General features: G+C 36.6%; 2 protein-coding genes across 5 annotated transcripts in view; one reads left to right on the plus strand and one right to left on the minus strand.

Annotated features, from left to right (window-relative positions):
* LOC117934058 (protein timeless homolog) overlaps nucleotides 1–3,403 on the minus strand; it is a 36,823-nt gene extending 33,420 nt beyond the window's left edge. For 2 of the 4 annotated variants that reach the window (XM_034855654.1, XM_034855653.1), the window contains exons 1-7: nucleotides 3,246–3,401; nucleotides 2,676–2,828; nucleotides 2,390–2,549; nucleotides 1,228–1,546; nucleotides 613–750; nucleotides 345–534; nucleotides 104–234 (exon numbers count right to left, since the gene is read on the minus strand). In XM_034855654.1, coding sequence (XP_034711545.1) covers nucleotides 104–234; nucleotides 345–534; nucleotides 613–750; nucleotides 1,228–1,546; nucleotides 2,390–2,549; nucleotides 2,676–2,828; nucleotides 3,246–3,348 — 1,194 coding nt within the window. In that variant the 5' untranslated portion in view covers nucleotides 3,349–3,401. Of the gene's footprint in view, nucleotides 1–103; nucleotides 235–344; nucleotides 535–612; nucleotides 751–1,227; nucleotides 1,547–2,389; nucleotides 2,550–2,675; nucleotides 2,829–3,245 lie in introns of all 4 variants that reach the window. The other 2 variants (XM_034855656.1, XM_034855652.1) reach the window with 2 other exon arrangements.
* Nucleotides 3,404–4,198: 795 nt separating this feature from the next.
* Nucleotides 4,199–10,956, plus strand: LOC117934311 (plastidial pyruvate kinase 2). The gene is made up of 12 exons (XM_034855998.1): nucleotides 4,199–4,644; nucleotides 5,669–5,956; nucleotides 6,126–6,291; nucleotides 7,357–7,491; nucleotides 7,577–7,687; nucleotides 7,789–7,877; nucleotides 8,269–8,331; nucleotides 8,448–8,623; nucleotides 9,071–9,173; nucleotides 9,317–9,465; nucleotides 9,843–9,951; nucleotides 10,485–10,956. Exons 1-12 carry the CDS (start codon nucleotides 4,411–4,413, stop codon nucleotides 10,590–10,592), a joined length of 1,731 nt encoding a protein of 576 aa, XP_034711889.1. The 5' UTR covers nucleotides 4,199–4,410; the 3' UTR covers nucleotides 10,593–10,956.
* Nucleotides 10,957–11,091: the final 135 nt, after the last annotated feature.

Below are 11,091 nucleotides of genomic sequence, written 5' to 3' on the forward strand. Positions count from 1 at the left end.
CAAATAAAAAAAATGCAGTTACCCAATTATCCAATTAGAGAAAATAGCACATGCCCAAGCACAAGAAACCTGATGATATGAATACATAGTACGTATTTCTCACCTTAGAGATCAAGAACTTGTGATATTGGAAAGATGTAACGAACTGAGAAACCTGAAAGAAAACAACCACATCGCTGTTCTGAATTGCATGATGTTCTTTTTCAATGTCCTCACAAATAGACTGCATCAGAACTGATACACAACACATTTACATGCAGACTATGCATCAGCACAATAATGTAAAACCAAGAGAAGCAAGAACAAAGTAAAAAACAATGACCATTTCATTACAAAAGATATACCATTATAGCCTCCTGACAAAAACTGGTTCACAAAATCATGGACCAACTCCAGAATGTTATCCTTCGCTGAAGGTAAACTTCCATGATCCCACACAATCTTTTTTAATGGACCCCGTGGAACTTGAGGTTTAAGAAACTTATCATGAGAAGTAAAAGTTGGATTTCCCTTGAAAAACGTTTTTGAACCATCCTGTTGGAAGAAAACACCTATGTTACTAGAATTCAGGATAAAAAGCATCAGAAGCATCAGGAATAATTAGCCTAATACCATGGTAACCCGTGTAAAGGCTCCACAAAATTGTGAAGAACGATTTAACTTCCGTATCCTCAAAAGTTTTCTTTTTTCTTCCTCCTCTTCTATTATGGACTTGAGACTATTAAGTGAAGTTTTGGTGTCCCCATCCACCTGAAAATCAAAAATTATGAATATAAGATATTACAACACACCTTTGATTTAACATGGTTCTTTTACACCAATCAAATAACTTGAGAAAGACGACATCAATAATCAATGAGAACTAAACATCAGACCCAACAACTAAGCTATAATTAGTACCAAGCTATAAACCATAAGATCAATGGCTTCTAAACTGAGAAAGTAGATGCAGGTGTGATGAGACTCAACAGTTTATGGACTTGAAAAGAAAAAAAAAATTATTATACATCAAATTAGCTGCTGATCTATCATTCAATTGATATTCCAGAATTATACCTAGAGCCTAGTCAATGCAACTTGGTATGACCCTATCAAAGTTTATTAACTAATAAATTTAACTTTGTCACCGTATTTTCTCTCAATTTTTGCTCAAATTTTTTTTCCCAATGTAATGCAAACTTTTACTGTCACCAGAAAAGATGCTGAAAGAGATAAAGAGAAACCAACCTTGGAACAATTTAGATGTGCTTTAGCAAGCAACTCTGGCTCTTGACCCATAAATATGTAATGGAAAATTTCTAATAAAAGCAGGTTATCTTGACGGAAATATTTGGAAGAACCACCAACATTCTGGGTAATAACCAAGATCAAGTCCATCACATTCTCATTGAACAATAGTTCCAAAAATCTGTCTCTCAGGGATAAAAATTGACTGGCAGATTCCCCAGCCTTCTGCTGCAATGAGATGTCTTGTATAGCTAAAATGTTCCGAAACAAGGTAAGCACGAGCTGGACCAATTTCCAGTCATCCTCTGTGAATGCTTCACTGTGTGGCATAGGATTAGTCAAAAACCAAAAGCACATAAATAAAACAATGATAACAGAGTACCTAAAATGAAAAAAAATTCACAGAAACTTAAGCCCATAACAATAAGAAAAAGCTTGCCAAATCCAACTGCATAAACAATTAGCCCGTTCATATTAAAGCACGTAAGCAGTGAATAAAGAAATGGAAAACAAATCTGATCTAATCACAGAATCTACCAGCCATTTTGTTATTCAATGAACACTTGCAGTTACATCCTACTGATTACATAAGCATGCGATCAAGAATGGTTGGTATATGTTAATTTTCCAAATAACCAATTTAATGCTTTATGATTGCCAGTCACTTTCGTAGATTAAAAGTTTTCATCCAAGGCATGGAACCAATCAGACCTCAAACGTAGTCATCTTAGTAACAATAATGAATTGAATGAGGAAAACGCCTGAGAACTCTTCCCAATTATAAAGGATCTTATGCTATTAGTGGGTAGTTTTATCCAATGTTTCCGATTGCTAAGGTCATTCTTGATTTGCATGTGTACTTTGATAATATCTAACTATCTTTTGCTGCTTCAATAATACATTTCTGCAAGCATGGTCAAGGTATACCCAAGGTAGTGTTCTGTGTTTCCTGAGAGGTATAGTGTTTCATTTCTCCAACTCAAGAGAATGGACACTGCCAACAAGAGAGATAAACTGAGGCTTTTACCTCATAAGGCAATTGCAAAAAGCTTCTCGGTAATTAAAGGATATTATGATGTAAATATGGAACTGACTAAATTAGAGATTAATACACAAGAACCCATGAATGGGGGAAGGAAACTACATAAAAAGTCTTGCTTACCATTCCAAATTTTCCAATGGGCTCTCAAGAAGTGACATAACCACCGCAATAGTGTTGCTGCGTGTAATTGAAGACTTCAACCCCCATAAATATTCTATCTGTTGTGAAATATCATTGGATGAAGCCTCAATAGGCATTGTAAGAAACACCAAAACCTTCACTGCAATATAAAAAGAACAATCAACAAATAAAACCCATTATAGGCACTTCGTGAATTAACATGTAATGAAGTATAATCTGATTGAAAAAAAAAAAAACATGTAATGAAGTATAAAGAGCCCTTTACCGGCATTTAACACCAAGTTGCGATCATCTTGACAATGTTCAATTATTGGTATCAAATCTTTGGAAACTGTGTTCCATTTGCATACTTGTTTGAACACTGATCTTGACTGCGGATCATCACGCCTCAGAAATCTCAACAAATCCTTTAAATTATCTGCCAATGAATTGGAAAAAATAAATAAAAAGAACATGTAATGAGATAAAATAATCCCGCTTATTTGGTTGCCAATGTAGTTAGAAACTAAAGAAATTCGGAGTATCTTTCAATAAAATTGCTGAAAAGTGTCAGAAATACAAAAAAGAATTCGCAGTTCTGAGATACAGCCATTTAGCTTAATCGAGGCGATCGTATATTGTCAAGTAACCAAAAAAACATAAAAATGTCATAATTTTCGTACTTCCCCTATTTTCTCAGAAACCAAACATCGGGTACATTTCAATTTCCGAAGACTATGAAAAAGAAAAAGAAAAAAAAACAAAAATGACATAAAATCTCGATGTTCAAACTTCATTTTTCTTAACTTTCTTCTCTCTTCCGACAATTTCTCACCGACCAAACAGAAATTCATACCCAAACAATAGTCGGTCTTCGCGTAGCCGATCCGATTCCCACCATCGTCCTCATCGATAGATCCCAGACCAGCGCAGATCACGGACAAGCCTTCCATGTCCATCTCTTGAGATCAAAATTAGGGTTTCGAAGCGTAAATTTTTTTTCCGATTTTGAGGAGTTTATTGCTAGGGTAACTATGGCGCGGAAACGGAAACGGATGCAAAGTTTCCCGCGCTTTCTTGGGACGTATTCGGCAGTCTGCGGCCTAGGAAAAAATCAGGGCAATTGGTGATGTGGCAGAAAACCATTGGCTGCATCTTAATTGGAGACAAAATTTTCTATTTTGAAGGCTGTTTGGTTTTCGAAAATTTTGAAAAAAAAATATAAGCGAAATAAAATAAAATAAAAATGTAAAAGAAAGGAAATTAAAAATAAATTTAAATTTTATATATTTATTTTACTTATTTTTTATTATATAAAGATTAAATAATTTTAAAATATATAAATATTTTGATAAAATTAAAATATATTTGATTTTTTTATATTTTTTATGAAATTAAATACGAGAAAATTATTTTTTTACCATTTTTTTATTTTCTTAATATTTTTCAGAAATCAAATGTAGAAATGAATTAGAAATTTAAGAAAATTAATAAAAGGTATTTTCAATAGAATGGCTGTATTAAATATTTGAAAAATGTGGATCTTTTTTTATGTAGGAATTATTTTATTTATTTTTAATTAAATATATTTTGTTTTAAAATAATAAAAACGAATTTATTTCCGAAGGCAACCAAGGTATTCAAAGTTCAGACCGCCAGCGCGAGGGGAACGTTGTGGGGCCCGCTTATTGGGAGAGCGATGCTTCTTGCAAAACGACACCGTGTCATCTCCCCGTGTCCTGAGACAAAAACCCAAAACCCAAAACCCGATTTCAATAATAATGCCACAGTGAAAACAATAAATCAAAAAGGCCTCTACATTTCGTGTTCGATATAAACGAGAAGGAAGGCTTCAAGTTCCGCCAAATTCAGCGGCGGTTTCTTCAACCACCGCATTCTCTAACCCTAACCTCCAAGCTTAATCTTCCACAACCCTCCACCCAATTCTCACCTCCTCTTTCTCTCTCGATCATTGTTTCTATCTCTTCTGTTTTTTTTTTTTTTTTTTCTCTCTCTCTGCAATGGCTCAGGTGGTGGCGACTCGCGCGATTCAGAGCTCGATTCTGTGCCCTAGCTCTGGATCCGTGCATGAGCGATTTGAGAAGCTGAAGCCCTCCGGTTTCGCTGCGAAAGTGTTGGCTCGCGAAGAGCGGAGGAGCCGGAGAGTGGCTTGGAGGGGCGGTCCGATTGCGGCGGCGAAGAGATCTGTGCGAGCTGAGACGGAGGTTGTTCCGGTCACACCAGAGGATGCGAAGGTTTGTGGTGGTACTGTTTGGTTTACTTTTTTTTTCTTCTTCTTCTTCTTGAGGAATTGGAGGAAAAGAGAGTGTGATTTTGAATTTGGAGCTTTGTTTTTTGGGATGGTTTTCGATACGTAGGAATTAAGAGGAAGGGACGGAAAGAGAGTGATTTTGAGGGTGGGGCTTTGTTTTTTGGTATGGTTTTCAAAACTTAGGAATTGCGAGGAAGTGGAGGATAAGAAGTGGAAATGTGATTTTGAAGCGGAAGGCTTGTGGTGATTGGGAGCGGAAGTTTGAGATTTTATCGTGCTTACTTTTTTTATTTTTATGCTACGTTTTCTTGGAAACTGAACCGAGCGCTATCATTTTGATTATAGTAAGCCAGCTTGATCGGTAGATTGTGCTTTCTGCGTAATTCTAGAACGTAAGCTATTGTTTTGCTTACTCTCTGTTTGGTTGTTGAGAAAGTGAATGCATGTGTGAATCTAATGTTTTATGTTGATTTGGTTTTTGGAAAATGAAAGACTTGCCTTTAATAAGACTAATGGTTATGCCAAGCTCGGTTGAGCAGAAATCTTTGTTTCTTGGTCTCAAGTACTGAACATTTGAAGGTTCATTTTGGATCTCTAGAAGAACTTGGGAAAGGAACAGTCATTGCCGGATATTTTTTTAGAAAGTATCCATTTTAAGCTATTACAGTACTTCCTTTTGATTCCTTCTTGTGTTCAGAGGTCAAAATGGAGCCTAAGGATTGTGAATTTTTGTTTAGTATAATTCCCTAAATTTCTTTGCAACTCAACAAAATACAAATTTTGTAACGATCATGTAGTTTTGTCAACTTTATTTAATTATCCTTTTTGCTATTTTCCACTATAATAACAGCATCAACGTTTAATGATTATTCCACCTGCAGTTTAGTTCTACATCATGTTTGATTTCTGGAAATATTTCTATCAGAAGCAGCAAACAGCTGCAAAGGTAATCCTCAATGCAACTTAGTACTTATCTTACCGGTTTTTTGTTGCTCTATGCTGATCAGGGAGAGGAGCAATATCATCTTTTACGGGGAATTCAACAGCTTGGTGAGACATCTGTTGGTATGTGGTCTAAGCCAACGGTTAGACGCAAGACAAAGATTGTTTGCACAATTGGTCCATCCACCAACACACGGGAAATGATATGGAAGCTGGCTGAGGCTGGAATGAATGTAGCCCGCCTGAATATGTCTCATGGAGATCATGCATCTCATCAGAAGGTTATTGATTTGGTAAAAGAGTATAATGCACAATCCAAAGATAATGTCATTGCAATCATGCTTGATACCAAGGCAAGTTTTCTAGTTGTTCTTTGTCCTACTTACATTTTATGTTGCTGCATTCAGTTGCTTAAATTGACCAGTTTACTTAGTTGTTGGAATGCTCAGATAATACCCTTCATTTAGTGGATCCCTTCTTACTTGCCAATTATCTTGTTTACTTCCTTTTCTTTGCTACCAGGGCCCTGAGGTCAGGAGTGGGGACTTGCCCCAGCCAATCATGTTAAAAAGTGGGCAGGAATTCACCTTCACAATTCAAAGAGGCGTTGGGACAGCAGATTGTGTTAGTGTTAACTATGATGATTTTGTCAATGATGTAGAAATGGGCGACATGCTTCTCGTGGATGGTATGAAACCATGTTTTTTCTGTCATACAAATAGGTTTTGTAACTAACCTCTTTCCTTTACTATCCATCAGTTTGTTCACCCACTTATCCTCAATTAACTTTTCCTACTTTTTCTTGCCTAAGTGTGACACTCTTCTTATCAAACAGGAGGGTGCCAGTTAAATTAGGCAGAAATTAATTTTCATGCGTAGTTGCCTAATATTTTTGAATTATTGTCAATTCACTTTACATGTTCTGTTGAGTTTGAACCATTGTTTGGGAAAATTGTTTACTTATTTATCCTTTTGTATGAATGCCTATGCACAGCAGCACATCTCTAGTCTATTGAAATTTATCTGATACTGGTGTCAACATCTAATATTGTCTAAGTACTAAAGTGAAACCAAAGGGACCAAAGGGCTTCTAGATAAATAAATTATAATTCCCTGTGGAAAGTATGAAAAAGGACTATCATGGTCTAGAAATCGAGGTTTTCCATTCGACAATGCAATTAGAACCTCCTTCTTTACAACTTTCAGTAGCCTAGTGCTCCATAGGTTGTAAAAAGAGATACTTAAGTGATATAAGTATTAAGTGCTCTAGTAAATGATTATGATTGGAAGCTATACCTGTTCACTATCTCATAATTCAGAAACCTTAACATCCAGAAGACGGGTTTCCTGCTTTAGTTGTCACCTCTCAGTGGATATTGTACATAAAAGATTATCATGAACTAAATCATCATAACAATTTTAATTCCATACCTCAATACTTCCTGGGCTCCACAACCTCGGAACTCTTAATATCCTCAATAGGGAGTTTGATGAATCACTTGTTTCAAGCTAAGTATTACTGTCATCTTATTAGTTACTAAAAAAAGGTTAGTATAAATTTCTTTGGGGCAGAGTTGTCTTCACATTTCAACACTAGCTGAAAATCTGGATTTGCATCCTTGTTTTCTGCCAAGCAAAATTTTGGGTGCTCTGAAAATGTTCTGAATATGAAGATCAACATGTGAAATCATTTGAAGCAATAAAAATTTCTTATGTGATTTTTGAAGCCCCTGACTCTGGATCTATGCTATAGGTGGTATGATGTCATTAATGGTCAAGTCCAAGACTGGAGATTCAGTGAAATGTGAAGTTGTTGATGGAGGAGAGCTCAAGTCTAGAAGGCATCTAAATGTTCGAGGAAAAAGTGCAACACTGCCATCAATTACTGGTTGGACATGGAATGAGTCCCCAATGCTTATAGCAAATGCTTTGTTTTGCAATTCAAAATAACAATTTGCTTTGATTTGCTGCAGAAAAGGACTGGGATGATATCAAGTTTGGTGTTGACAATAAAGTGGACTTTTATGCAGTCTCCTTTGTTAAAGATGCAAAAGTAGTCCATGAATTGAAGAACTATCTGAAAAGTAAATACTTAGGATATTCATTTAGAAATAACTAAATAACTTGCTTGATCTGTAATTTGCTTCAAATTTCACCATTTATAATCTTTACCTTGTTTCGGCAGGCTGTAATGCAGATATCCATGTCATTGTTAAAATTGAAAGTGCCGACTCCATTCCCAATCTACATTCAATTATTACCGCATCTGATGGGGTAATCATCTGAATCTTTGTATTGCATCTTCTAGTACTGCTATTTTTTATGGATTAATTACATTTTCGATAGAGATCCAGTTAAGTTTGTCTAGTTTCATCTTAGATTTTGGTGTCTGGGTTACTAGAAAAAAGAGGTATCTTTTAACTGTTGATTTGAACAGAAGTAGTTGTGGGTTTGGTTCCTTGCTGATAGCCAAACCTCCTTTTTTTTTTTCCCAGCTTCTTAAGAATTGAGTTCTGACATGTGAATTGAGCTGAGTTTAGCATTGTGAAAACATGGAGAAAGATCTAGGAAATGCTTCTTAATTCAGATATCAAAGACCTTGCAACTAGGCTTTATGATTGACCTGGACAGTTCATGGATCTAAATGCTGAAAACATTTTGTTAGGCAATGGTTGCTAGAGGGGATCTTGGTGCCGAGCTTCCTATTGAGGAGGTCCCATTGCTACAGGTAATTTCTTTGTTTCTGATTGAAGAGATGATAGAGATAATAGGGTCTTCCAGAAGTGCCTTTCATGTTTTATAACAAGCATCTACTTGAGTATTTACCAACATTTCAAACTGCAGGAAGAGATAATCAGGATATGTCGTAGCATGGGAAAAGCTGTTATTGTAGCAACCAATATGCTGGAAAGCATGATTGTTCACCCAACACCAACCCGAGCAGAGGTATCAGACATTGCCATTGCCGTCCGAGAGGGTGCTGATGCAGTTATGCTTTCTGGAGAAACTGCTCATGGAAAGTAAGCTCTTTCTCTTGGAGTTTCTAGTTCCTTAAGATGTAGCTGGAGATAATGGGAGCACCTTGTTTCATATTGGGAAAAAAATGTTTGGCACTTGAGGCTCAGCGTACTGCAAGCCCCCAAAGTGATTCTATATGTTTGTGTACTGTGTTGAGGGGATCCCATACTATCTATAATGCTATTAGAATCGAGCTATCCCAGGGAAACAATCTTCAAATTGGATTGATTAGGAATGTTTGCAGAACAGAATTTGGTTAGAATATTAGGATTACATATTGAGAGTTACTGAAGTGTCATGTCTTAAGCAGCACTGGGATTGAAGGCCAAATATAAACTTTTAGTGATATAACTACCAAAAAAACTGAAAAGCTTCTAATCATGCGGCCTATTAATACAAATGATTATGGCTTAACACAATTAAATTAACTGGTTTTGACTTACATGCAGGTTTCCCTTGAAAGCTGTGAAAGTCATGCATACAGTTTCCTTAAGAACTGAAGCAACCTTGGTTGGTAGCCCAATGCCACCAAATCTTGGTCAGGCTTTCAAGGTCATTTAACATATCCTTTATATTTATTTTAATGCTGCATTGGCCTTGTTTTTGTAATGTAATTTTTTTAAAAAAAGTTTAAATTTGTACTCCATTTTGACTGCTAACAATGAATACTTACCATAAGCTTCCTTTCTCTGTAGAACCATATGAGCGAAATGTTTGCTTTCCATGCAACCATGATGTCCAATACTCTCGGTACTTCAATAGTTGTTTTCACTAGAACTGGTTTCATGGCTATCCTTCTGAGCCATTATCGACCTTCTGGCACCATATTTGCCTTTACAAATGAGTAAGTCTATTATTCTCGACTGATATAATCTGCATAGTTTTACCATCAAGTATGCATGTAGGAGGCTGTACTGCCTGTCCAAATATGTTACATACTCTTCGGTGATTGGGATGTAATCTCAGTCCCTCTATTCCATAATTTGAAAGAATCAATTTTATGGTCTGGCTATATTGACTATGCCATAAGCACTCCTTTATTGTAGCTTGTGTACATTTATAAATTTGACTATCATAAAAAAATGGCTAGTTCCAGTTTCATTTTGCTTGGACAACCTGATTAGTATTAGATAAGGTAATGCAAGTTGCAGTCTCCTGTAAATCAAGTTTACAAATTCAATAAATTGACTGATATTGTTACCTACTTTAATGGCCATGCAGGGAGAGAGTACAACAGAGACTAGCCGTGTACCAAGGGGTATGTCCCATATACATGGAGTTCTCAGATGATGCCGAAGAAACCTTTGCAAATGCCTTGACTTTGTTGCAGGTAAGGTTTCAAAAATCTATTCATTTGTATCCATTTTATAAGGCAGCAATTGAGTTGCACCAATCTGCTCATCAGTGGGTTGGTAACTACCAGAAACAAGATTCCGCCTAGTTCTTGATATAGCTATTCAACCATCTTCTTCAACCTGGAAACCTCATCAAATATCCATCTCTTTATCTGGGCTCATGGCTTCAGTTGAACCCATCTGTACCTTATACAATCTGTTGCTCGCAAATGGGACACGTTATGACCAGCCAATGATGTTATTTGGCCTTGCACCATTCAAATGGTGGGCCTTTTCTCAGAGGGGAATATGAAAGATAAGATTGAAGAAAGGGGACTTTTGACCACCCTGATAAAAAATTTATCATGAAACCTAGTTAATCACATAGTATATGCAGCTGAAGTGAAGCCCCTTCCACCAAACACACAACCCACACGTCCTTGGTATTTATGTTTCCAGGCCTCTGTATGTTTGCAAGGAGTACAGTTATGATATTTCTTCTAATGTAAATGTTTTTGCATGTATACAGAAGCAAGGGATGGTGAAGGAAGGAGAAGAGGTGGCTCTTGTTCAGAGTGGCCGGCAGCCGATCTGGCGGTTCCAATCCACACACAATATCCAGGTCAGGAAAGTTTAAGACAGTAAAAAGAATGGAGAACTGCATAGCAGCTGGGGCCGAATAATTTAAAACAGCTAGAGAAATTAGTTTTGGTGGCTTCAGATGTTGGATTGGCATGGCTTTGGCTCACTCGGACATTTACCCTACTCTTGCCCAAGCAGACTTTCAATTCTCCATTCAGTTATCTCATCCTTTTTTGTTTCATTATGGCGGTTAAATGTTGTAGCATGCTGCTTTAGTTGGAGTCCTTTGAAAACCTTGCTGGTGCACCCTTCTATTTGTGTGCGGTAGTAAGATTTATCCTGGTGTGTAGTAATAGTATAAATCTTTTTAGTGATGCTTTTCAATTATATAATGGAGGTAGGTGGAGATTGAAGAAGAATCCATGATTTTACAATTCAAACTTGAACACATTGCATCGTTTTCATCTCAGGTTGTCGCTTGACTGCAGCATGCCTTTTCCTCTGCTACTCAAAGCCTAGTCAGTCTTTTTGAACCCCATTCGTGGATAAAAGAT

The sequence above is a fragment of the Vitis riparia genome, chromosome 16, assembly GCF_004353265.1.
Source record: "Vitis riparia cultivar Riparia Gloire de Montpellier isolate 1030 chromosome 16, EGFV_Vit.rip_1.0, whole genome shotgun sequence".
NCBI classification, from domain to species: domain Eukaryota; kingdom Viridiplantae; phylum Streptophyta; class Magnoliopsida; order Vitales; family Vitaceae; genus Vitis; species Vitis riparia.